Here is a 26,714-nt window from a genome sequence, read left to right on the forward strand (position 1 = left end):
ATTTCAAAACTTGTAAAGTAAATTAAGAAAAATTAACAACCTGAACTGACCTAAAACCAAAAAAATGGCACATTAAAAACAAAAAATCCAAACTAACTGTATCAGAAGAAACCCCATTCTGATCCACCGATACTTACCAGTCTTCTGGTTTGACAGCGTCAGGATCAGGTATTTTTGGTCTTTCATCCCAGTCCTCAGGCTTCTTGTCGTCTGGGTCCTCAATCTCATTGGGTGGATTGACAGGGGGGTTAACGTCGTTTAGCAGGTTGCCACTGTTTACCACAGTTTGGTCAATCAGGATTTCAAAGCTGTTATCAGGATTCAAGACTGCAAGAGAATATATGCATACATATATTAGAATATATATATGTTATAAAAAAAAAAAAAAAAAAGATGTCACTGTCAATAGGAAAACCATTTACTTTTAAAACATAGTTAACATAGCCAATACTCATTTTCAAAACCAATTATATAAGCCTGGCATATTACAGAATTTTTGGAAAAGCTGCACTATCTTGAATAAAGCTGAACGTATACAGTAAGTAAGCAATTACTTTAGAGCTACTGTTCAAAGACATCAATTACTGATGTACATTCACATTTCAGGTCTCTTATTTTAGGCTAAGGCCAAAAGGGATAACTGGAAGAACTCCATTATTAAATATGAAAATAATTCATCAATAAACCCCCTTCAATCTAATAATAACACTACTACTACATTTTAAAAACGTTGCCCAAAACTATCAATTAATATACTTTTATTTTTAAAAAGGAGTCCGTAATCTAGGTTTTGTGGCCTTTCAAGGCAAACTGACCACAATCAATGGCAAAACATCTCAAACTTTTTCACTGAGGCCTAAAAGGCAATTTTCCTGTATGTCATATGTGAAAAAAAACACCAATTCAATTCAACATGGTAAAAAAAAGACAGACAACCACACAGATGCCTTGCAAACCTGTGAAACAGCGATAGAGCCTTGGCAGAATGAGCAGTAATGGGAAATGGAGGTTCTGACAAATCCACCAAGAAATGATAGCCGAGGCCCCTGGCTTTTATAGGATCACCTGTGACTAAGAAAGATCCATCTATCAAACAGATGCAGTATAATTCAGGTAAACCCTAATGGTCCAAACCACATCCAAAAAATGGAACGCCACTTCCTTGGAAAGGGATGGATTAGCAAACTGAGAATGCAAGACAATGTCCTCATTCAAGTGAAAATCCGACACAACCTTTAGCAGGCAAGACAACCAAGGAATAATTAACACCTTATCCCAGTGTAGTACCAAAAACAGTTGATTATAAGAAAAAGCCACCAGTTCGGACATCCTGTGCGCCACCAGGAAGGCCACCTTTTGCGAGAATGTTACTAATGGGATTTCCCTAATCTTTTCAAAGGAGGCTTTTTTTGGGGCCGACAACAAAGTTCAGATCTGACGGAGTCCGTGGAGGTTTTGGAGATAAAACAACATGTGTAACCCCCTGGATGAAGGTACAAACCAGGGAAAGTGAAGCCATGGGACGTTGGAAGAGTACAGCCAAAGCAGAAAACCTGATCCTTTCATAGTAGTCAGGGTGAAGAACTGGTTCACCACCTGCTGAAGGAAGGCCAAAATATGAGCAACAGCAAACCCGTGAGGATGAAAATTCAATGATTGGCACAAAGTGAATTAGACTTTCCAGGTATAATATTAAATGGGAGGTGGACTTACAGGTCTGAAGCATCATGGAGATAACAGAAGAAAGGCCATTGCACCTGGCTTGCAGCCGTCCTGTTAAAGCCAGAAACTAAAGCTTAGTGGAAAAGCCAATGCACATCAGCGATACGGTCCACTAATCAGTCTTCGTGCAGCCAATCGAGGACCACCAGAATTACTGGACTGCCCTCTTGCTCTATACACAACAATCAGGTTAAGAGCTTCAGAGCAGAAAAGACAAGAAAATGAGGATGTGCCTGTCCCACGGAGCCACTAGTGTATTTGATGAATCAGCCCAGGGATTCCCTCCTGCCCATGAACCTGGGAGGAAGGACTGCCTGACAACAGTTGAGGAAGAGCGAATCTACTGGGATAGGGAAACTTTTGTCAGATGAGAAAGAATACTGGTTCTGCCCAGAGACCCCAGAACCTTGTTCTATTTTGCCAGAAATCTCCTGATGTAGAATTCTGGTCTGATGTTATACATAGGCAACTGTTTTGAAGAAAGTGATCATCAGGCCAAGCACCCTCATACAACAGTGAATAGGGACAGTCTGGAGAGCAGACAGTTGAGTGATATGAAGAGGATGTTGCTGAAGATTCTCTGGTGGGAGAAACACGCTAGCCACTCTGGTGTCTAATATAAGGTCCAGGTACTCCCAACTGAAGTAAAGGGAGCAAGGCTGGCTTGTGAAGATTTAACATCTACCCATGTACTCCAGTGACTGAATCGCGATCAAAACATCATGTTACAGATACAGCGTAGGCTTCACTCGCTCAGATATGCCACAACTAAGATCCCACAGAGTTCTTATACAGGCTTTATATAGCACCAATTTGTGCGGTGCTTTACAAAATGAAGGTAGACATTACAGTTGCAATACAAGTTGGTACAAGAAGAAACAGATTACCCTGCTTGTTAGAGCTTACAATCCAAGAGCAAGGGTTGAGTGATACAAAAGGTAATAGCTAAAAGGTAATTATGTCAATATTTTTTATGTAAAAGGCAGTTTACTAGTTAGAAGCAGGATAGGCTTCTTTAAAGAGAAAGTTTTTTATAGTTAGAAGCAGGATAGTTGCAGTACAGCCAGCAGCTTGGTGAACACCTGAGGTGCAGATGCCAGACGAAAAGAAAAAAAGAACCATGAAGGGGTAATGAAGCTTCCTCACTACAAATCAGAGAAAATTCTGATGATTAAGGAACCAGAGGACGTCTGGGTAGGCACCCTTGGTGTTGAATGCAGCTGGGAGGTCCCCCTGGTGCAGACAGGCTTCCGCCAACCGCACGGTTTTAAATCCAAGGTCTTCAGATACAGAATGAGATGAACTTTTTTTTTTCAAAGAACACTAAGAAAAAAAAAAAGAAGGAGGACCAACTACTTAAAACCAAGCTCAAATTCCGTTGAGACCTCGATTAGAATTCCAATACAGTGTTCACCTGGAACAAACGTCTTCATGATATACCATCCCTCCTTAACATAGATCCCTCCATTGTACATCCCAATCATTGCTCCAGCAATCCATATGATCCACATCCATCTAAATCCTTCTCTGACACCTCTTTTTTCCGGAGTTGCTTCAAAAACAGCACTATCTTCCGATTCTGCACAGAAAACTACCTCTATTCATCCCGAGTCCACCCCGCATAAGACCAATGTTGAGGAACCAACTTCCAATGTCCCCCTCTTTCCCATAACCGATTCTTGACTCGGTGACAAAAAGCCCTTAAATTCCTCACTGATAATACAAATATTATCAAACCCGCAGTTAAAAGGTGGGGGTATAGTCCTCAAGACAGAACAGATTACATCACCAAGGCTATCCGATTACTCTCAGACCCCAATACCTATACCAAATTTAAAGATCCCTTACCTGAATTTCAAGTAGTAGCTAAATCTCAGGGAATAATTACAAAATTAGAAGCCTCTTTCTTATGCAAAACATTTAACAAGACCCCCTACTTCTACCATCTCCCCAAAACACAAGTGCCCTACAACCCCCCTGGTAGACCCATAGTTGCTTCTATGGACAGCATTACTAGCGGCTTTTCACACCATATTATGCCAATCTAGCCATGGGCTATTGGGAACACTTGTATATTTGGCACAATAACCCATTTGCAGCACATCTCATCTTTTTTGGTCGATACATAGATATCATCATTTGGGATGGAACCCCATCCCTTATAGAAGATTTAGTCGCCCACTGCAATGATAACCCTTTCGGCCTAATTTTCACATATGAAAAAAAACCAGATCATCCTGCCTTCTTAGACTTAGAAATGAGTCATGAAAATGGCAAAATCATAGCCAAAAATTATACCAAGCCGACATCAGGCAATTCTTTTTTACATTATCAAAGTTGCCACTACCCTACCTGGATACAAAACACATCTCAAAAAGTCAATTTTGCTGCTCCGGCAAAACTATACTAAAAAAACAGATTACACAGAAAGTATCACTCTCAAGAGAAAAGTTTGAGAAAAAGGGTATCCCAAAACACTTCTAGAAGAAGCCTATAACTCATATTTATTAGGCAAACCCAAAAACACTAGACCAATGGACAATTCCAACCACACAGTCAGATTCACCACCAGATTCCATAATAAACAATCGAAAAATGAGAAACATTCTACATAAACATCCTTTTGAAAGACCCTCACTTGAGAGATATTATTCCTTGTAAACCCACTATCACCTACAGAAGAGCTCCAAACCTAAAAAATAAAATAGCCCGTAACAAACTAAAATCTGTCCACTCCACTCCTGCACCTTCTTTATTTTCTACTCCCATTGTGGGCATGTACCAGTGTCGCAAGGCCCTAGGCAAAACATGTTCCTATGTTCAACATGGCCAAAAGGGTTTTAACCACAAAAACAAATACTACAAACTGAGTGATTTTTACAACTGTTCATCCAGTTTTGTGGTCTATTGCCTCACCTGTCCATGTGGCCTTTTTTATGTAGGTCGGACTACCTGGACCCTCCGATCCAGATTTGGCAAACACCGCCGCCTAATCGAAGGGGGGAAAGACTAACATAGCGTTGCCAGAAACTCTCTCGAAACTCACAATAAATCCACCATTGGACTTCAAGTTTGGGTTATCGTGGCTATGCCCACTGACCTCCCTCAAGCTGAGCACTTTCATAGGCTCTGCCACAAGGAAAATTTTGGATACATGCCCTTGATACTCTGTACCAACCGGCCTCAATGAGGAGCTGGAGATAGCTACTATAATCTAACAAATTATCCAACCTGTACAATATATCCATCTTTTTACTTTAATTCGGAACTATACACCCCCCCCCCCCTTTTTTTGACCTGGGGGTATTTACATTCTACTACCAGTTGGTTGATAGGTCTTTCATTTAAAGCACCACCAGCGATAGACAAAACATAGGATAATCTAATTCTAGCCATCTTATCACTCTATATCCTATCCTCCAATCTAATATTGAAGTGTACGCACATATACACAAATAGTCGACCTTATCCTAGATTCATGCGTGCGTGTTTATATGTGCACACATCTCTTGTCCTCAATGGTGTGTATTTATATTTCCCATCCATACTAATATTTATATCAGCTCATCCTTATAGCCAGCACAAGTATCTGTGATTTAAATTTTTGAGCTTATTCATTATTGTTTGTTCATAATTTATTTACTCATTCATTTATCTATCAACCTATCCTAGTATTGTGGATCGTAGAATATTAACCCAGCGGCATACATTATGTCTATCCAGTATCCCCGTTTATTATACCATTAGTATTAATGTAATTTATATGTACCCTCCCCCTCACTCTTGTTATGATTTCCCATTATGCTTTTATACATTATATTGTGTTGTGTTTTATGCATTGTTTTCTTATGTATTTTATTTTTTATATAGGATATTGAGACCATCTCCCCACATAACCAATTGTGATGCTCAGACAGACACCGTTTTTGCTATCTCTCTGTGGATCGTTCTCTTTCTCCTCCCTCCCTTTCCCTGTCTGTCACTTTGTTTTCCGTCCCATATAAGGCTCCCTTCTCCTATTACTCAAACTATGCCTGATGAAAGAGCACGCCGGTACACATCGGTCCCCATGCATGCTCAGAAACGCGTCGCATCCTGATGACATCAGAAGCCAACGCCGTAGCCCCTGAAACACCATAGACTCAGCCTGGCCTTCCATGCACAGCTAGCGCCTCCTGCTGACCGGCCGGTACTCACTCCTGCGCTGCATTCTACATCTGGCGATAGACATTACACATACTGATTCCTATGAGCCTTTTTGACTTAAACTACATGCGAGTAGTTAAGCTTACTTTTTATACAATAAACTGCCAAACAATCTGCACTTAGAGGCGCTGTGTCTTTTCTTCTGTTATGTCATATTCCAAAACTGATGACTACCTGGAATGTGCAGAAGTACAAGGTGTTGAGTCATGACCAAAGTAAGGAAGGCTGAAACCTGACCACCACTGAACAAGACACATAAGTTGAAATGTCAAGACTGGGAAAGAAATATCTGAAGAGATTTTTTTTCAAAGATTTTTTGGACGGATGAGAGGAGAGTGACTCATGATGGATCAGATGGATGGGCCCGTAGATGGATCAGTAACGGGCACAGAGCTCTACTTCTACTGAGACACCAGCAAGGTGGAGGTGGGGTACTGGTATGGGCTGGTATTATTAAAGATGAGCTAGATGGTTGAAGGTTTTCTTTAAGCAGTGGTACGGGAACAAACCTGCATCTTTCAAGAAGACCATGATATTTATGCAGGACAATGTTCTATCGTATGCATCAAAGTATTCCACTGTGTGGCTAGCCAGTAAAAGCCTTAAATATGAAATAATGGACATGGCCCCCTTCTTCACCTGACCTAAACCCTATTGGGAACCCGTGGGCCCTTCTTAAATGGGAGATTTATTGGTAAAGGAAAACAGTACACCTCTCTGAACAGTGTCTGGAAGGCTGTGGTTGCTGTTGCAGATCATGAAACTGACAGACTCCATGAATGGAAGGCTTAAGACTGTTATTGAAAAAAAGGGTGGCTATTTTGGTCACAGATTTTTTTTTTTTTTTTTTTTTTTTAATGTCAGAAATGTTTATTTGTACATTTTGAGTTATTATTCTCACTTTAACAGATGACAATAAGCAAGTGAGATGGAAAAATGTACGTTTTCACTTAGTTGTATAATAATTATGCACACTAATAGTTGCCCAAAAATTGTGCACACGTTCTCCTAATACAGACAAAACCTCACTTTTACTTTCTTAAAATATTCAGGTTTGAGGTTTATTAACATCCTGGATTGACTGAGAGCACTGTAGGTGCTCAACAATTAAATTAATCCTCAAAGGAGAGACTTGTTCTGAAGCCACACCTTGGCATACCAGTTTAGCTTATTCAGTGTCTGAGACACCAAAGTGGATGACAGAGTCGGACAAATGAAGGCTCCTGTACCTGTATACATGAAACATGCAGCACTTTCTGCCTTCCTATCTGATGGGTCCCTGAGAAAGGGAGACTCCTTAATCAGAATGATAGTGCTAACCAAAATCCATCAACAGAAAAACAAAAAAATTGGAAACAAAGTCAGAATTTTAGGTCCTAACTCCTCAGTACTAAGCAAAAAACTGGGCTGTGTGGTGCAGATCAAGGAGGGGAAAAGAAAAGGGGGGGGGGGGGTTGCGTTTCTCTACTCCTGCAAGTGGCATAACAAACCATCGGTCCGGATCTAAAGATCTGGCTGCATCCTTCAATGAACAGAAGCAAAACAAGACTTGAGGGGAACAAAATTAAAAAAAAAAACATTTCAAGACTTACTTTCTTATACAGAAGGCACATTTCACCTTCCTCAGAGGAAACTAACACCTCTGTGAACCCCACACTCAATAGCAATGTCTATTTTATCTACTGGATTAGTATTCAAAACACAGCCATCCTATTTCAGAACCAAAAAAAACCAAAAAACATCTGATCTAACAGTAATGCAATCAACCCCTAAAAATTGATTGGGATACGCCTAGCTCACAAAATTGCCTTTCATTGTCTATGGTGCACCATCCAAGTAAACCACCAACCTAGTGTGTAGAGATGAGTCTTCTTGTCAGAGAAGTAGGATTTCAAGTCGGTGTCAGGTCTCTTTGCGTGTTTCTCCTCATATTGTCCAGTTTTAGGGTTTTTGTGACGGAAAATGAAGTGCAACTTGTAATCTTCTCCACACTTGTCAGGACCAAACATAATGGTGTAAGGAGTTTTATCATGGAACTGATCCTGGGGGGAACAAAATCAATTTATAGCACAACTGAGGTAATGCAAAAGCACAGTTTTCCTGCTGTTAGATAGCATTGTGGCCATACAACAATAAAGACTAGTTTTATCTCTGCCTACACTAGCCAAAATTTAAAGAGTCTTGCCTATACATATACTTTTTTCTAACTATCAGTATGTTCTTGGGCTGCAAGACCAAGTCCTTGCTGATGGTGCCTGTTGAGAGTTGAATTCAAGACTATTTTCTGTTTGGGAGATATCCCTTCACGTCTTGTCCTAAAGACACAACACAAAGTAAGAGGAAATATCTGCAAAGAGATGTAAATTCCTCTCCCTAGAAGAGTGAAAAAGGGGAAAATCTTCCCATGGGGACATCAGTTCTGTTGACCCTGGTTACATCCATAATCACTTCACTTTGGAGGAAATAGCACTCATTTCCTGTTTTGTCTATGGGAGAGGAAGTGAAGGAAAATTTTTCCCAAAGACAGGGGTTATAACCCTCCCTTACTCTATAGAAAATGAAAAGAAAAGCTTTGCCTTTAGTTCAACTTAAACACAAACAGCGCAATTTCCATTGTACTTGCATACATTATTAGTAGACTAGTAAGGCTAGGTTCACACCTATGCAGTGTACGTTTGATCTGTTTCTGCATTGCGTTTTTGGCACATTTTTTATGTTTTTTTTTTTAAATTTGTTGCTAGGCAGATTTAAATCTCAAAACTCATAAAAAATGCAATATGTGCTTTTCTGCAGCATTTCCATTGAAGTCTATAGAACCAAAAGCACACATATTTGCATTAAAAAAAGTTCCTAAACCTTTCCAAAACGCTTTGAAAACGCTGAGATATGAACGTGTTCCATAGGAAATCATGTTAAATTGACTGTAGTGTGTTTCTGCAAAATGCTGCAGAATACACTTAGATGTTAACCCAGGGTAAGTGTGAATTTTACATGTGATACAGATGGTAAACTTACTGCTTATCCATTTGATTTGTTACTTGTGCTATACATATAAACAAATAGCCAGATTATTTTGTTGAAAACAAAATGTGAGTTGATAATATGAGTATATACACATGTACAACACACAAAATTGAGGTCAAAAGACACTTGTTGGCAAGTTGTGCCATAAAAAAAAGAAAAAAAACAAACAAAAACACTATACTTATGGATTTATACGTGCTATATACCATTTAGGACATAATCAACCAGTTTTCACTGAATTTCAGGGCTGGAATCGAGTCACGATACAGATAATTGATATACTAACCAGGTTCTGTTCAGGTGTCTTGGACAGCAGCTTTACATATGCTCCACCACACTCTATTCCACTCTGAAAATTCACTTCATACCTTTTAAGAGCAAACATATCTTATTATACAAACTACATCACAAGATGTGTAGACGCTATTAAAATATCTGAAAGTAAAACCATCACATTCCTCCATACATGAGAAAGGAATTGATCAGGCCTGTAAAATTAATGCTAGCCTTTAATGTAACCTTCAGTCTCAACCTACCCCAAATCTAATGCTTAAAGATATGACACCCCGTCCTTTTGCTAATTCGGGGGCCTTTGACACAAGAAAATCTTCCGGCAAAACGAGACTCTCCCTACTTAAAGCAGAGTTTCAATGCATATAAAATACAAAAAAAAAAAAGCCAGCAGCTACAAAATCTGTAAAAAAAAAACGGACACTGACTTGTCCCTCGATCCTGTGGTGTCGTCCCCCCCCCCCCCTCCTGTCCCCTCCCCCGCCAGTTTCACCGGTTGCCCTGTGTTTCCGGCATCTGCAGTGTGGGCACCTGGCTGTGACAAATCTTGTGGACAGGTGCTCGCTGCACTTTGTGAAGTCCCAGACTTAGGGAAAGGGGGTGGGCTTAACAACTTCTGTTTCTGATCGCCGCCTAGGCGACCTGTTAATTTCGAATAACAACTTCCCCCCCCCAAAGGTGCCAATCCTTAAAGGGGAACCACTTGCCCTCCTGAGGATTTATTCCCCCCCCCCCCCTCCTGACCAGGCCATTTTTTGCTCTTTGGCACTGCACTATTTCAAATGGCAATTGCGCGGTCGTGCAATGCTGTACCCAAACAAAATTTATGCCCTTTTTTCACACAAATAGAGCTCTCTTTTCGTGGTATTTGATCACCTCTGCGGTTTTTACTCTTTGTGCTATAAACATAAAAAGACCGAAATTTTGAAAAAAAACCAAAAAAAAAAACCAAGACAATATTTTTCACTTCTGGTTATAAAATATATCCAATGAACTCAAAGTTAGTCATAAATTTAGGCTAAAATGTATTCTGCTACATGCCTTTGGTAAAAAGAAAGAAAGAAAAAAATCTCAAAAAGTGTATATTAATTGGCATGTGTGAAAGTTATAGTGTCTACAAACTATGGTATACTGGAATTTGCGTAGCTCTTACTTTCTAACTGCCTATCACATTTCTTGAGGTGTTAAAATGCCAGGGCAGTACAACCTAAATGACCCCTTTTTGGAAAGTAGACACCTCAAGGATTTTGCAGAGAAGCATGTTGAGTCCATAGAAAATTTTATTTTTTGCCACAAATTTTTTGAATGACAATTTTTTTATTTTTTTTTTACACAAAGTTGTCACTTTAATGATATATTGCTCATGCATACATTCTTCTACTTGTTCTAAGTATGGGGATATCACATGTTAGACTTTTTGGCAGCCTAGCTACATACAAGCCCCCAAAACCCAAATCCATATTTCCTTATATCACTTCCTTACTATCTATCACAGTTTCGGAGGCTTTAAAATGCTAGGATAGTACAAACACTCCCCCCAAATGACCCCTTTTTTGAAAGGGGACACCCCAAGGAATTTGATAAGAAGCATGGTGAGTATATGTTGGGCATATATGTAACAGCAGAGAACACAGGCATATGATAAATTGTCTCTGTGGATCAACATGACCGCAATTCATTCTTTTCTGTAATGCCAATGTTGAGGGTTAGGCCCAAAAGAGTTTTAAATTCAGAAACCGTGATAGGTTTCCATGCGAATTGTCTGGATAGAGCTGAACTTGGGTTGGCGGCCATATATTGTTGTTCGTATTAATTACTTTGGCCCACAATCAATTGGTACAAACCTTCCATGAAAAACAGCAGAGGGGCTAAACGCTAGTGCTGGCAGCGAACGGGGCCAATCCTGCTAAGTCTGCATTTTTGTGGACACTATACAAAAGAGAAGTATACATAGTATACTTCTGTTCATGATCAATATATTGATCCGTACAAACACTAAAGTAGTAATGGCGGTGATCAGCGACCTATAGCGCGAGTCCGATAGTGTGCGGGCAATGTAACGCTAGCTGACCCTGGCTGGAAGGGATGCTTACTGACACTGATGCTATCTGATGTCGCTAGTGGCAGGAATACAGTGATCAGTGAAAAACTTAAGCGCCTCTTTGTGTTAGTACAGCCAGAGCGACGTACGGGTATTTCGCTTTGCCGGTAGCTGCAGCGGAAAGTGGTTGAAGCGTTTTAGTTTCGGATACAGTGGAAAGGTATTAGTACACCTGTCAGGACTGTATTGCTGCCCATGTCCACGTTAGTTCACCCTATTTGTTCGGTTTACCATTATCGCCCTGTACGGAGATCAACCCAAATGGCAAATTTTGGGTTATCACTAGAACAGGAATAGACAGGAAATTTTCTACTGCAGACAACCAGGGATTCCATAACTTTGGAGGGATTTCCACTTTGTTTTGGCTACGAGACAAAGTCCAGGGAAATCTCCACAATGGACCACATGAGAAAATAATTGACAGGGGTTATAAACTCTCCATTTGATTACCATCAAAAATGGAAAATGTTTTGCCTTAGTCGTACTTTACCTCTGTAACATGCAGCAAGCCATCACTTTGCTTTTTTGAAGAGCTACAGTCAAGCAAAAATGTCAGCATCTAACACACTTTTAGGTGCGTCAGACTGCTGCCTTACCAGCCTCCTACGTCACTGTGCAACAAAAGGTCCAGCAAAAGGAATCAAAAAGTGTGCATCTCAGAGCATGGGCATTGGACACTCCCAGAAGATGCAGAAAATCTGCAGGAAGCGGTAGTCCTTGAAAGCAAAAGGGAGGACCTGTTTTCCCACCACAGAAATGTGTAAAGTGATTAAAGGCATTCTATATGCATGAAGGTGAAAAACCTGTGTGCAGTGGCCCCCCAAAGCGTCCCCCAATCCCCAAGCACTGCTTGGAGGGAGAGAAGCCAGGAGTGCCAGCGGGGGACCCGAGAAGAAGAGGATCGGGGCTGCTCTGTGCAAAACCACTGCACAGAGCAGGTAGGTATGACATGTTTGTTATTTAAAAAACAAAAAACACCACACACGAGGCTTTAATACCACTTTAAAGTGTTACTAAACCCACAACAGTAAAATCAGTTGGTATATGCAGTAAAGCATGCTTGTTGCACTCACTGTGGAACCTAAAGGGTTAATCCTCTGGATTGTGTAAAAAGGCTGTTTGTTCCTTTCTTTTCTGCCCCTCCTCTTGTTGAAATGACCACCTGATACAGACTGAATCAGTAGTCACATACATATGCTCAGTTTAGTGTGTATTGCTAGAGAGGTTTTTTTTTTTTTTCTTTGGAGTGCATGTGACCAGCACAGGGCCAAATCAGCACTATCCAGACAGAGGGTTAGGGGGTTTCACGTCCTCCTAGAGCAGGAAAAAACCAGTGCTCAGCTGAAGTCACAAGACTGCTCTAACTGCTGATGAGAAAATGTATTTAGCAGTTTATATTTACTAAAGTTGCATTTCCATGTTCTGTGTACTCTGGGAGACCAGGTATAGTGAATGCAGGGTTATGGGTTTAGTAACACAGTCTGAAGATTCTTCTTTTGTATGCACCTTTAAATGTAAAAACCATCACAGATGCTTTAACTCACTCTTTATGTTAAGTTTATTCCAAGATTCAGTTTTAAAGTTAGCAATCTTCTTCAGCTACCTGCTCATTGATACTCCAGTGTGTGACCAGGGCAATGGTATCCACTTCAGACTGATCTGAAGCAAAAATGATCACACCTAAATGCAATGAATACAATAAAGGTGTTGGGAAATCTTTTACCTGTACACCTTTTACCAGAACTCACTTTTCAAGTGTATCAAAGTTATAGGCAAACAGTAAGATATATAGACGAGAGTAAGGATCTGAATAAATAACCAAATGTACTTATTTTCTTTATCCATTAAGGAGGAGACTAAAAAAGGCATTGGTGGATGGCTATTCTATTTGACAGGTTCTGGACTTCAATCATTAAAAGAAATATTCAAAGTAAACAGGTTTGACACATGCATAGCATACATGAACAATTTTTTTCAAAGCTACATTTAAAGTGTTACTAAACCCACAACAATAAAATCAGTCTGTATATGCAGTAAAGCATACGTGTTATACTCACTGTGGAACCTAAGGGGTTAATGCTCTGCACTGTGTAAAAAGGCTGTTTGGAAAAGGCATGCGCATGCTCAGTTAGGTGTGTATTGCTAGAGAGGTTTTTTTTTTTATTCCTTGGGAGAGTACATGTGATCAGCACAGGGCCAATCAGCACTGTCCAGACAGAGGTCAGGGTATTTGAATCCTCCTAGAGCAGAAAGAAAACTGCTCCTACAAGCTTTAGCTAGTGCTGGACACAAATAGAAGCCACAAGCCTGCTCCAACATCTGATCAAAGTATTTAGCAGTTTATATTTACTAAAATAAATTGCATTTCCATGTTCTGTATACTGTGGGAGACCAGATATATTGGATGCAGGGTCCGGGGTATAGTAACACTAACTTATGGCTAGAGAAGGGGATAGTTAAAAAGTATAAATTAAAAGGGATACCACCTAACTTTCTGTCCTGTCGACACAACAGAAAGCACGAGGAATCTCTCCAAAATAAGATCTATCCCTTAGACAGTTGTCACCAGAGTAAATATCACCATTGTAAGACTTGCCCTATAATCCTTTTCTGGTGAAAACTGCATTTTAGATTGTGCTCCCCCCACATTTTCTATCTACGTCACAATCGTGCAATATAAGGCAGCATGATTAGACAGCTTGTATCAGTGCACTAATAAACATGTAATTCTGTTTTTAAATGCTCAACTTTCTGAATACTTAACCACTTGCCGACCGCAGATAGCCAAATGACAGCTACACTGCAGCCCGCCAGTTCTGGGAGGAGGTCATATGATATCCTCTCAGAACGTGCCCTCCCGCGCACCCCCCGCGATCGCTGTGTTCTACGGACACAGCTGATCACGTGTGGTAAAAGGCCAATCACAGTGGCCTTTTACCACGTGATCAGCTGTGTCCAATGACACAGCAGATCAAAATAAATAAAAATAAAATTAAAATCAATGCTGTGCTGCTAATACAATATAAGATGAATAAAACATAAGTGTAATGAAGTGAAATAAAGCATAACTAATAAACAAAACATAAAGAGTCCACTGAGTGAGACAGTGTGGTGGCTGTGGAGTGTGCCAGGATTCGGGGATCACCCAGAAGCCCTCTGCTCAAGCTGGACGCCGAATGGTAGAAATCTCTGACCTCCAACCTCCTTAAAAGGGACCAGTCCCTGTTTTTGGCTTGATGTTTTTAAAAGGTGTCTGACCACTTTCATATGGTTGATGATCGGGAGAGTGAAGAGCCGTTTGCCTACTTGGTATTACAAAGCACAATTCTATTGCTCTGAGCTGTGAGTTCTGTGAGGGGACACCGTCTGCCTGTTTCATGGCACTTCCTCTGATGGGTTGGCTTCTGACCACATGAAGAAGCACAATAAGTTGTAAAGAATTATTATTGAACCACTACTGTTGATTTCACATTTATGGACATTCCAGTCTTATGTTTTGTTTATTATTTAGTTATGCTTTATTTCACTTCATTACACTCATGTTTTATTCATCTTATATTGTATTAGCAGTGCAGCATTGATTTTATTTATTTTATGGTTTTGTTGTGGGAACACAATTTAATGCTAGCAACAGCACCTTATTATCACATTGTTTTTTTTTACTTTATTCAGGTAGCGCAGGAGTTCTCTCGTTTCTGAACTCAACTAGCACCCTTTTTTAAATGTGTTGCATGTTGCTTTCAAATTTCCTACATAAAACAATTTTTTTTTTTTAAAGATTTTGGGTCTTGTTTGAGTCGCACACCATTGCAGTTGGAAATTTGCAACTCAAAATACTAAGTGACACTAAACACATCAGATCAATCATTCTAAAATATCAAGTATACAATGGCTCTTCTTTATCTTTTTAAAATAAGTCACTGACTGTTTTCAAGCTTTTTTTGTCACGTGAACTTTTTCTATCCCGCACTGATGCATCTCACTGCTACTAGTATACAGTGAGCAGTGCCAGTATTTCTGGTCACACACAAGGGGGGCATGGAGAATGAACATAACCACCACAGAACAGCAAGTTTGAGAACAGCAGAATAAAGCTTGCATTTGAGAAATGATGGGAGATAGAAGGTATATTCTACTTACATTTAGACATAATGCATTGATTTTTAAAAATGTAGTGTCACTTTAATCATTGTAATAGACAGGAAAAACTTGATGCACTTACTGAACAATCAAAGGTTTCTTATCAAAGATGAATGGCTTTTTAAGTTTGCTGCCTATAGCATGGTGTTTGGCTCTTGACAGCAGAACAAGTCCTTTGTCCCCAGGGAGTTTAGTCTCTTTCATCTCAGCAACTTCCCATTTGCCTAAACAGGAAAAAAAGTGTCAACAATAGCTTTAGTGTGTGCGCCTTGAATTGTCCTTAAGGTAATATGGTAACCATTATACTACTTCTGTGCTTTCCACATGATGAAAACTATTGTCCCAGAGCTACTCAAAATTAAAACGGACAATTATTTGAGCATATTTTTAGCTTTCAAAAAAAGTCATCTATTTTTAAACAAATGTAATACAGCCCTTCAGGGTACTTTCCGAAAGCGATATTTACTATTCAGTATCTGAGACATGAGAAAGTTACTAAAATTAGCATCCAAAATGTAAGGATATTATTAAAACTTCAATTAGCAGTTGAGTCAGCTGTGTCATTTAAATATTAATGTGATCTTTATAACTAAAGCAGTCAACCCCTTTTTAAAATTCTTTACGGAACAACTGGACTCTATTTGTAATAAACAGCTTGCCCTCAAACAGAAATGATCACATGTAACTTAATTTTTTTTTTTAGTTTTGTTGTCCCCCCAAAAGTTACCAACCCCTTGCAGAACATGGTAGAACCATCACTGCTACGTTTAGTTGATACTCTGAAAATGTATGATAAATACAATAGTATGAGAACAAGTAATGAAACATTTAGGCTCCATTCACACCTTACACACTCTAGGAACGCACACAGAATTATGCATTTCTTCGTGCGTTCTTGGAAATGTGGAAAAAACTTGGAAAAAAGCTCTTAATTTCCCATTGTTTCTTAATGGCTCCCCAAATGTGGGTGGAAAACACAATTTCTTGTCCAAAAATGTGCAAAGCTCACTGCCAAAAACGTACATGAATTACTTTGGCACGTTTGATGCACATAGGGCAGCCAATTCAAATGAATGGGCTGCACTATGCTGCAGTGCGACAAATGCAAAAAAAAATTTAAAAATGCACCACGCAGATGTGAATGGGGCCTTATGACTCTCCCAAGGCACGCAGAACCTGAAAATTTCAGGGTTTCTTTTGGGGGGGGGTCTACAGTCTTAGTTTTTAGTTTCATTAAGCAGACTCTGCAACCTGTATGGTCCCCTGAATGGCCCTGTGCAAGAAGCCTCCTTTTGTATTGGTACTTTTAAGGGGCTTTAGAAAGTAGAAGTTTCCTACCATCATATTTAGCTATCTCATCATCAGTGTCATCTTTCTTGGCTCTTGAGAGAATCCACCTACAGAAGAATTTTTTTGTGTCATTAGTACACCATTAAAAGTATTTGTGAACACATTGCATTAAAATGCCATTGTACTACAAGAATTACATTCATTTTCCATACATATACACTATATTGCCCAAAGGTATTGAGACGCCCCTCCAAATCATTGGATTCAGGTGTTCCAATCACCTCCATGACCACAGGTGTATAAAATCAAGCACCTAGGTATGCAGACTGCTTCTACAAGCATTTGTGAAAGAATGGGTCGCTCTCAGGAGCTCAATGAATTAAAGCGTGGTACCGCGATAGGTTGCCACCTGTGCAATAAGTCCATCCGTGAAATTTCCTTGCTACAAAACATTCACAGTCAACGGTTAGTGGTATTATAACAAAATGGAAGCCACTGGGAACAGCAGCAACCCAGCCACAAATTGGTAGGGAACATCAAATGACAGAGCGGGGTTAGTGCACATGGAAGCGTATAGTGTGCAGAAGTCACCAACTGTCTGCAGAGTCAATAGCTTAAGACCTCCAAACTTAATGTAGCCTTCAGATTAGCACAACAGTGCATAGAGATCTTCATGGAATGGGTTTCCATGGCCAAGCAGCTGCATCCAAGCCTTACATCACCAAGTGCAATGCAAAGCATTGGATGCAGTGGTGTAAAGCATGCCGCTACTGGACTGTAGAGCAGTGGAGATGTGTTCTCTGGAGTGAGGAATCAAGTTTCTCGGTTTGGTAATCCAACGGACGTGTCTGGGTTTGGCAGTTGCTAGGAGAACGATACTTGCCTGACTGCATTGTGCCAAGTGTATAGTTTGGCGGAGGTGGGGATTATGGTGTGGGGTTGTTTCTCAAGGGTTGGGCTTAGTTCCAGGGAAGGGAACTCTTAAGGCGTCAGCATACCAAGACATTTTGGACAATTTCATGCTCCCAACTTTGTGGGAACAGTTTGCGGATGGCCCCTTCCTGTTCCAACATGACTGCACACCAGTGCACAAAGCAAGGTCCATAAAGACATGGATGAGCGAGTTTGGGATAGAGGAACTTGACTTGCCTGCCTGACCTCAACCCGATAGAACACCTTTGGGATGAATGAAACCAGAGACTGCAAGCCAGGCCTTCTCGTCCGACATTAGTGCCTGACCTCACAAATGCACTTCTAGAAGAATGGTCAAACATTCCCATAGACACACTCCTAAACCTTGTGGATTGCACAAGTGTGATATATATATATATATATATATATATATAAAATATATATTTATTTATTAACACAAACACATATTGCCTTTTAATTTTCTAGGGTAACATACACTGACAAATTACAGAGAAGACTCTGGCCAGCTCATTTTGGTTAAACAGATGTTTAACTCCTTCACTTTCATAGCAATTTTTTCCCCCCTTACATCATAAAAACTGCAACATTAACAGATGTACTGCAAAATTTTAAAAATGTTATCTGTATTCTCAAACTGGCATTTTTAATTTGTGAGAATAACGAGCATTAACAGAATATACAATAGCAGCCTATAACATTTTACGCCAAGCATTGAAAGTCAGCGCAGACAGACATTCTTACCCTTCCAATGTGCCTTTGTCAAATGACTCTGCAAAATTAACATCACCAGTTGGGACTGGAGCTTTGTATGTAACCTGTAAGAAGAGGAGAGAAAAAAAAGAAAAAAAGTGAAACCATGCAATACAGCACAACAGAGCTAGAGATATTAAGGAAGTAATAAACCCAAAAACAAAAATGTAATATACTGCAGCCTACCAATCGTTTTCTTTTTTAAGAAAGGAAGAATCCTTTATTTCACCTATGATAGAGCCAGTAACACCATTCACATAGAATGCCTCTGGATGAAGTAGTAAAGCAGACACCTTTGGACAGCAGCATTGTCAGTCTGGGGAGAGGATAGTGTTAGACTTGACTAACAAATTGAAGTTGAAATCTAGCTAACACTTTAAGCAGTTAGAGCAAACAGTTTTTTCCCTTTTGTGTATAAGAATTTACATAAATGACTAAAAGCTGACCATTTTAAGTGTCCCAGTCAGTAAATGTTTTGTCTCAACCCAGTAACTGCTACTTTGTCTGGACAGCTGGGTCTGTTAAAGCAAATTGAAAAAAATAAGACTTCCTGGCTGGATCACCAGGTGAAAATCAATGGAAAAAAGCAAAAAAAAAAAAACTAATGGAGCCAACCACATCAAAGAATTGGTGAACTGCAATTTAATAAGTCTTTGTTATTGGGTTTATTAGCACTTTAAGGCTGCTTCTTGAAATGGTATTACAAAAACAATGAATGAGGTAAATGTAGATATATGCCAGAATATTTTATGGCTTAATTACAAGCGCTGTCACCGTAACCAAAATGACAATCTTCCCATCTGGGAACACACTGAGTTGGTGCCCATTGCCTCTGTGAAGGCACCCGGTTACCCAATCTGAAGCACAGAGGGACACGGCACCCACATGATCCAGCCAGTAGCAGCAATTCAAACCTACGGAGACCAATTTGGCCTTTACCATTGGTCCATAGCAGCACTTATTTTACTTCATGACTTGACAACAGGATTAGCGGAGTGGTAGTGAATTGGTGGTAATGTATGAGCCGCATCTTGCGGAGTTGCACATAACTGGAGACACTCCTTTTTACAATATAGGTCCATGAGATCTGAAGAAACTTGGAGCCCAAAGTCCAGTGTAAACAGCATTTCGTACATTCTTGGAATCATGCTTTCCACAAAATATATATATTCTTTACAACTTTATTGCTGCATTCTATGTCTCTACCTCCATGCTATTCACAGTACTTTACTTGAATGCTTTACATGTCAAATGTGGCTTTCATTATCAGCCAATGGATAACCAGGGACATTTGTTCTAATTAGAGGCTTGTTTACTTATTGAATGGGACTGAACCCTTTACTTGACATCAGTTTATAATGCCTCACTGACTCACACAGGGCCCGGTCCATAACGGAAATTGTTTCATGCCATTTAATGCTTATTGAGCTTTGAATTAATGTACCTTAATTGTTTTAGGCCTTATGGGATCACAGACTAGTATACAAGGGCTACCTTGATCTGTATGCGTTATACTCTTAGGCAGCATATTGCTGCGTTACGCTGCTTATATACTAGTATATTAACAAGTGTCCGGACGTGGATTTTTATTTATTTTTGAATGTCATGTCTGTGTTGTGTATTCATGTTGTTTACACAAATTGAACTCACAAAGTAAGTTGTCCTAGACCAGCAATGGGCAAACTACGGCCCGCGGGCCGTATACGGCCCGGCGGACCTTTTAATCTGGCCCGCGGAGCTAGGCTCCCGCTAGGCTCCTCTCACAGTCCGCCCTGAAGACCGGTGTAGCATGAAAATCTGTCTCCTATGAGGATCTGTCCCCCTCAACGTATCTGCGCATGTGCCGGAGATCGCCGATCGGCTGCTAATGCCTGAAACTGGCACATGCGCAGATACGTCGAGGGGGACAGATCCTCATAGGAGACAGATTTTCATGCTACACCGGAACGGCGCGGGAACACGGCGAGAGGAACGCGCGGAGCAAAGGTAAGTGAATTGACACAGGGGGGACTTGGGAACTTAATATGGGGGATGAATTAATATGGGGGATGAATTACTATAGGGGGGATGAATTACTATATGGGGCATGAATTACTATATGGGGCATGAATTACTATATGGGGCATGAATTACTATATGGGGCATGAATTACTATATGGGGGATTAATTACTATGCTTACTATGGGGGAATATTACTATACTTACTATGGATGACACATACACATCATTCATCTACTCTTGGTCTGGCCCCCAGGTCCAATATATGAACCCATTGCGGCCCTCAAGTCAAAACGTTTGCCCACCCCTGTCCTAAACCAAACCGTAATTTCACTTTCAAAGTATCAATACTGATAAACTTGATGTTTTAAAGACATTTGGTATCAAGGATTGATTTCTTAGAATCTCCAGCTCATATGATATCTGCCAACATAGCAACTACTTTTTTGCCCACACTGGGCAGTTTTCTTTCCATATTCTTCTTGAAATGGCCTTTTAGTAAATCAGTCCTCAAGATTCAGCTGGACCATCAGATTTGTACAAACTGATCATTAGTGAACCCCCATGTGAACTATATTACATATGTTAAATCTTTAACAGAAGTTCTCTTATTAGTACATAAATTGGATTTCCCTAGTCTTACTGTTCACTCTGAAGTATAGCGGGTAAAAGAAGTATTGAACATGACACTATTTTTCTCAGTAAATATATTTCTAAAGGTGCTATTGATATGGAATTTTCACCACGTCAGTAACAATCCATGCAATCCATATATACCAAAAAAAAACTAAACAAAACAAATAAGTTTAGAAATTAAGTTATGTGTAGTAAAATGGAATGACAAAATTTAACACTTCATACAAAATCCTTTGCTGGTAATGACAGCTTCAAGACGCCTCCTGTATGGAGTAACTAGTCGCATGCATTGCTCAGGTGTGATTGTGGCCCATTCTTCCACACAGTCTTCAAATCTTGAAGGTTCTGTGGGCCTCTTCTATGAACTCTGATTGTTCTTTCCATAGATTTTTTTTTGGATTCAAGACAGGTGATTGGCTGGGCCATTCTAGCAGATTTATTTTCTTTGAAATCAATAGAGAGTTTTCTTGGCTTTGTGTTTGGGATAATTGTCTTGCTGAAATGTCTACCCTCGTTTCATCATCATCCTGGTAGATGGCAGCAGATTTTTATTCCACTACCGTATGCGAGGAAATGGCCCCACACCATGATGCTCCCACCTCCAAACTACACTGTTGCTATGGTGTTTTTGGGGTGATGTGCGTTGCCATTTGATCTCCAAACATGGTGTGTATTATGGCATCCAAAGAGCTCAATTTATTTTTCATTTGACAATATTCTCCCAGTATTTCACAGGCTTTTCTAAATGTTGTGCAGCAAACTTTAAACAAGCTTCAGCATACTTTTTCTTCAGCAATAGAGTCTTGGGTGCTGAGCGTGCACACAGGCCATGGTGGTTGAGTGCATTACTTATTTTTTTTCTTTGAAACAATTATACCTGCTAATTCCAGGTCTTTCTGAAGCTCTCCATAAGTGGACAACTCTTCCAATAATTTTTTTCACTCCTCTGTCAGAAATCTTGCATGGAGCACCTGGTCGTAGCCGGTTTATGGTGAAAATGATGTTCTTTCCACTTCTGGATTATGGCCTCAACAGTGTTCACTGGAACATTCAGAAGTTTAGAACTCCTTCTGTAACCAATGCCATAAGTATGTGACAAGGGGCAGGATAGCTTTGTAATTACTGATAGATTTCAGCTGGTGTCTTGGCTTTCCATGCATTCAATACATTTTCCTTGTGTCATTCCATTTCATTACACATAACTATTTCTGAACTTAATTTTTTTTGTTTCTTTATACAAAGATACGGATTGCATGGGTTGTTACCGACATGTGGTGAACATTTCCTGTCAATAGCAGAAAATATATTTACCTAGAAAAATGGTGACGTGTTCAATACTTATTTTACCTGCTGTATCTGCAGCTGCTATACCCACATTTATATGACCATATAACCAACAGCCATATTCTTTTAATAACATTTGGTTTATATTAGCTGGGAGATAACCAACCCTAACGAAGGGTTGCTACAGCTTGAAAAATAGCAATCATTTTTTTTGCCCTGGTTTGCACTTGTGCAAACACAACAGCCCATTCATTTAAATGGGCTGCCGTGCCTGTGATTTCCACACAAAAAATGTGCATGAACCCTTTTAAAAACGTGGTAACAGGTGTGGCTCCCACACCTGGAAATGCGCTGCTGGCTGAGATGTGTGTGGGTGGCATTCAGAATGAATGGCAGCGCCTCACGTCTCATAACAGCAAAGCAATTTGGTTGGGAACAGAGGTGATTTCCCCACCCGCAAGCAGCCTGTACAGAGTGAACAAGGGCTAAGGCCTTCATGCAACTGTTTTCGATAAAGGATGGGTGAATGTCAGTCACTTAATGAAATTCAACTTAGTGACACGATTATCATTAAACAAAGCTACAGGGACTTCTCTGTCTTCCAATAAATCCTCCTTAGGTCTAGCTAAAGCAATTATTTTTGCCTGTTATATAAACCAAACCAGGTAACCCCTTCTTATTTGATTAGAAGAACAGTTCCTTCTTATTCCAATTAATTCACCCATTGAACAGATTTCCACGTGTGCAATGAATGACCATTAGAAAACTTTTAATGTAGAATTCCCTGTACATGACTTGTCAAAAGTGCACATGGATATAACACCTGCAGCCACATCACCACTAATGTGAATAAAGGAAATTAATGAAACTCATATTACACACACACACACACACACACACACACACACACACACACACACACGTAAAACACAAGGTCAGGTCATGTACATTAAAATACTGGACTACTGCTACTGTGACAAAATTGTTCCAGCATGCATATATCTAGCCTAAGGAACCCTAGACTAAAATGAAAAAAATATATATTAATTTTCCATTTTTCTATGGCTTACAGATGCCATTTGTGTAACTATCCTGAAGTTATACAAATGTCAGTTTGAATGTTTAATAATATGCAACTTTTTATTTTTTAAATTGAGGAAGGGACCCACCTTTGGAGCAGGAGGTGGAGTGCTGGTATCCAATTTTGACTCTTCACCTTCAACGATATCATCCAGATCATCTTCTATGTCTAATCCATCATCATGGTCGTGGTCGTGATCGTGGTCATGGTCATGATCATGATCGTGGTGGTGGTGGTGGTGATGGTCCCCGCCATGTGCCTTTATTGTTACTAACCCAAAAATTAGAAAGGTTGTGAAAAGTAGCCACTTCAGATCCATGATCTAAGAAAAAAAAAAAATATATATAAAAGTATTAAAGTCAGGAGATTAAAGCTGAAACTAAATCCAAAAGGGGTGCCACAGGCTCCATGCTATGCTATGGATAAAAACACTTTTCATTTTCCAAACATTTGTATGGTTTAGGAAGGTGAAAAATAAGTGATATGGGTTGGTCTACAGAGGACTTGGAAGAAAGTAAGCATAAAACGGTTCAGCAAATGATGTATCCTACCCAGGAAAACGACAGTCAAATATATACCTCTACATATTTAAACAAATCAATTATTATGAAATCCAGGTAAGATGTTGTACACATTTCAAACTAGTATCAATGGGTGGGTGTAAAATGGGAGCTTCTGGTAAAGGCCTGTGTGCCTTATGTCTAAGAGGTTAAAAACAACTGTTGAAGATATGGTTGGGGCTGCTCCAAGAGTCCTTTAAAGCTGAAGCATAGGTATGATCTTTATTGCCTAGTTACACTGGTCCACCTAGAACCCATCACTCGCTCAGCAATGACATTTTTTCAATGAAAAGATATCGCTGCTTCGCTTCTCAATCTTGTTCAATCAGAGACTGCCTTGTATTCATTCATTCAAAAAAAAAATAAAAAAATAAAAGCACAAGGCATTTTGTGAATGGCCGCAGAGGACCCGGAAGACTGCCGCAATCATTGTAGTAGCAGCGACTATTATAGCGAATGTCACCTTCCACAGTGCTCCCTCAGGTATGAAAATATGCATGCTTACATTAATCCAAGCTGAACCAATAATTATGCAATAAAGATCATACAGTGACTTCAGCTTTAAGAATTTCCTTCTAGGTGAGACTAGGGGTTGGACTGTTAGCCAGTGTCTGTTGCTGTGAGCAAAGGGAAAAAAGGGAATAGCAGTGACTTCAGAAAAGGAGGGGACAAGTAGGAAAGAATAAAAGTCTGTAGTAATATAGTAAGGCGGAGGAGGAATGAGCGGTGGGAAGGAGGAGAGGAAGCAAAGCAAGGGAAGTGGCATCCCCCTCTACCACCAATTGACAAATTGGAGGAGGAAATACACTAATGGTTTTGTCTGTATCCATTCAAGAGGTTTTGAAAGGTTGTAAGAAGGAGCCCCATTAGTTACGTGTAATGGTGTGTATCCCATTACTTGCTTCTCTATATAGACCCAATACGTGAAGATGGTTGGGAAGGGAAGTTTGGGGCTGGCTGACATAAAAAGGGGGTGATTTTTTATTCCCTCGGACACAGCGGATCACCGATCATGGAAAGGGCCGAAGATGTCGGCTCAGTCATGTGATCAGCTGTGTCCAATCACAGCTGATCACATGTAAACAGGGAAATGCCGGTTATCGGCATTTCTCTCTTCTCGAGCTGTCACGCTGACAGCTCGAGACGAGAGCCGGTAATCAGCTTTCCGCAGAGGGGACATCTACACTGATCATCAGAGCACTGATGATCAGTGTAGCCCCAGCAGTACCACCTGTCAGTGCTCATCAGTGCCTCGTGCCAGTGCCCATCAGTGCCACCCATCACTGCCAGTCAGTGCCACCCATCACTGCCAGTCAGTGCCGCCTAACAGTGCTGCCAGCCAGTGCCGCCTAACAGTGCTGCCAGCCAGTGCCCATCAGTGATGCCTGCCAATGCCCATCAGTGCCACCTACCAGTGCCTCCTTGTCAATGCCCATCACTGTAGCCTATCAGTGCCCATCACTGTAGCCTCATTAGCGCATATCAGTGAAGCAGAAAAATCACTTTACAAAATTTTATAACAAAAACTAAGAAAAAAACTTTTTTTTTTCTTCAAAATCTTCAGTGGTTTTTGGTTTAAGAAAAAATAAAAAACCCAGAGGTGATTAAATACCACCAAAATAAAGTTCCGTCACAAAAAAATTATAAAAATTTCATATGGGTACAGTGTTGTATGACCGCACAATTTGCATTCAAAGTGCTACAGCGCTGAGAGCTGGAAATTGGCCTAGGCAGGAAGAGGGTATAAGTGCCCAGTAGGCTAGTGGTTAAATCCTTAAAAGTTTCTCTAAAAATAAAACCACAAATAATTATCCATGTGTAGTTGATATCATTTGTGTGCACCACTATAAGCTCTCCAAAAATGCTAATCTTCAATAATATCATAAATACTTGAAGGGTCTCTCAGAATTGAAAAAAAATATCCATATGTACCACTTGATTTCTCCAAAAATGTTAATCTTCAAAAACACTTCTTCTCACATCACTTTCTTTTGGTGGTATTTAATCACCGCTGGGGGTTTCATTTTATTAACAAAATTAACAAAAAAAGACCAAAAGTTTTGGGGGGAAAAAAAAAAAAACGTTTTTCTTTGTTTCTGTTATAAAAGTTTGCAAATAAATAAATGTTCTTCATAAATTTAGGCCAAGATGTATTCTGCTACATTTCTTTGGTGAAAATAACCCAAATCAGGATTGATCAATTTTCAGATATATCCCATAGTTTGTGAACTCTATAACCTTTCCTACAGACTAAATAATAAATACTGAAATACTGACAGCCAATCTAATTTCTTGAGGCCCAAAAATGTCAGAACAGTACAGATATCCCCCAAATGACCCCTATTTGCAAAGTAGACAGTCTGGCATATTTCATTAGAGGCATGGCGAGTTTTTTGAAGTTGGAATTTTTCGGAAAAATGAATAAAAAATTTTTTTCGTTTTTTTTTTTTTTTTTACCTACTGTCACCAGCGTCATTATATAATTGGTGCAGCGGTGATCAGGGACACTGACTGCTGACAGTACGAAAAAAAAAACAATTTTTGTAAAATTCTTTTAAGATTTTTTTTCATATTGTACTATGACCAAAGTAGTATAATGTTACCATAGTAACAAGTGATCAGTATTTTTATTTACACAATTTGATTGATTATAGCTTTGCTATAAGCAAGCATTTAACTGAATGAAATCGATTCAATT

General features: G+C 39.8%; 1 protein-coding gene across 2 annotated transcripts in view; it reads right to left on the minus strand.

Annotated features, from left to right (window-relative positions):
- CANX (calnexin) overlaps positions 1–26,714 on the minus strand; it is an 80,424-nt gene that overhangs the window by 34,831 nt on the left and 18,879 nt on the right. For both annotated transcript variants that reach the window (XM_089654508.1, XM_089654509.1), the window contains exons 2-8: positions 23,545–23,778; positions 18,449–18,522; positions 16,823–16,881; positions 15,567–15,708; positions 9,239–9,320; positions 7,778–7,970; positions 138–327 (exon numbers count right to left, since the gene is read on the minus strand). In XM_089654508.1, coding sequence (XP_089510634.1) covers positions 138–327; positions 7,778–7,970; positions 9,239–9,320; positions 15,567–15,708; positions 16,823–16,881; positions 18,449–18,522; positions 23,545–23,775 — 971 coding nt within the window. In that variant the 5' untranslated portion in view covers positions 23,776–23,778. The remainder of the gene's footprint in view (positions 1–137; positions 328–7,777; positions 7,971–9,238; positions 9,321–15,566; positions 15,709–16,822; positions 16,882–18,448; positions 18,523–23,544; positions 23,779–26,714) is intronic.

The sequence above is a fragment of the Staurois parvus genome, unplaced genomic scaffold (assembly GCF_062004578.1).
Source record: "Staurois parvus isolate SC_StPar_1 unplaced genomic scaffold, SC_StPar_1.0 ptg000770l, whole genome shotgun sequence".
Taxonomy (NCBI): domain Eukaryota; kingdom Metazoa; phylum Chordata; class Amphibia; order Anura; family Ranidae; genus Staurois; species Staurois parvus.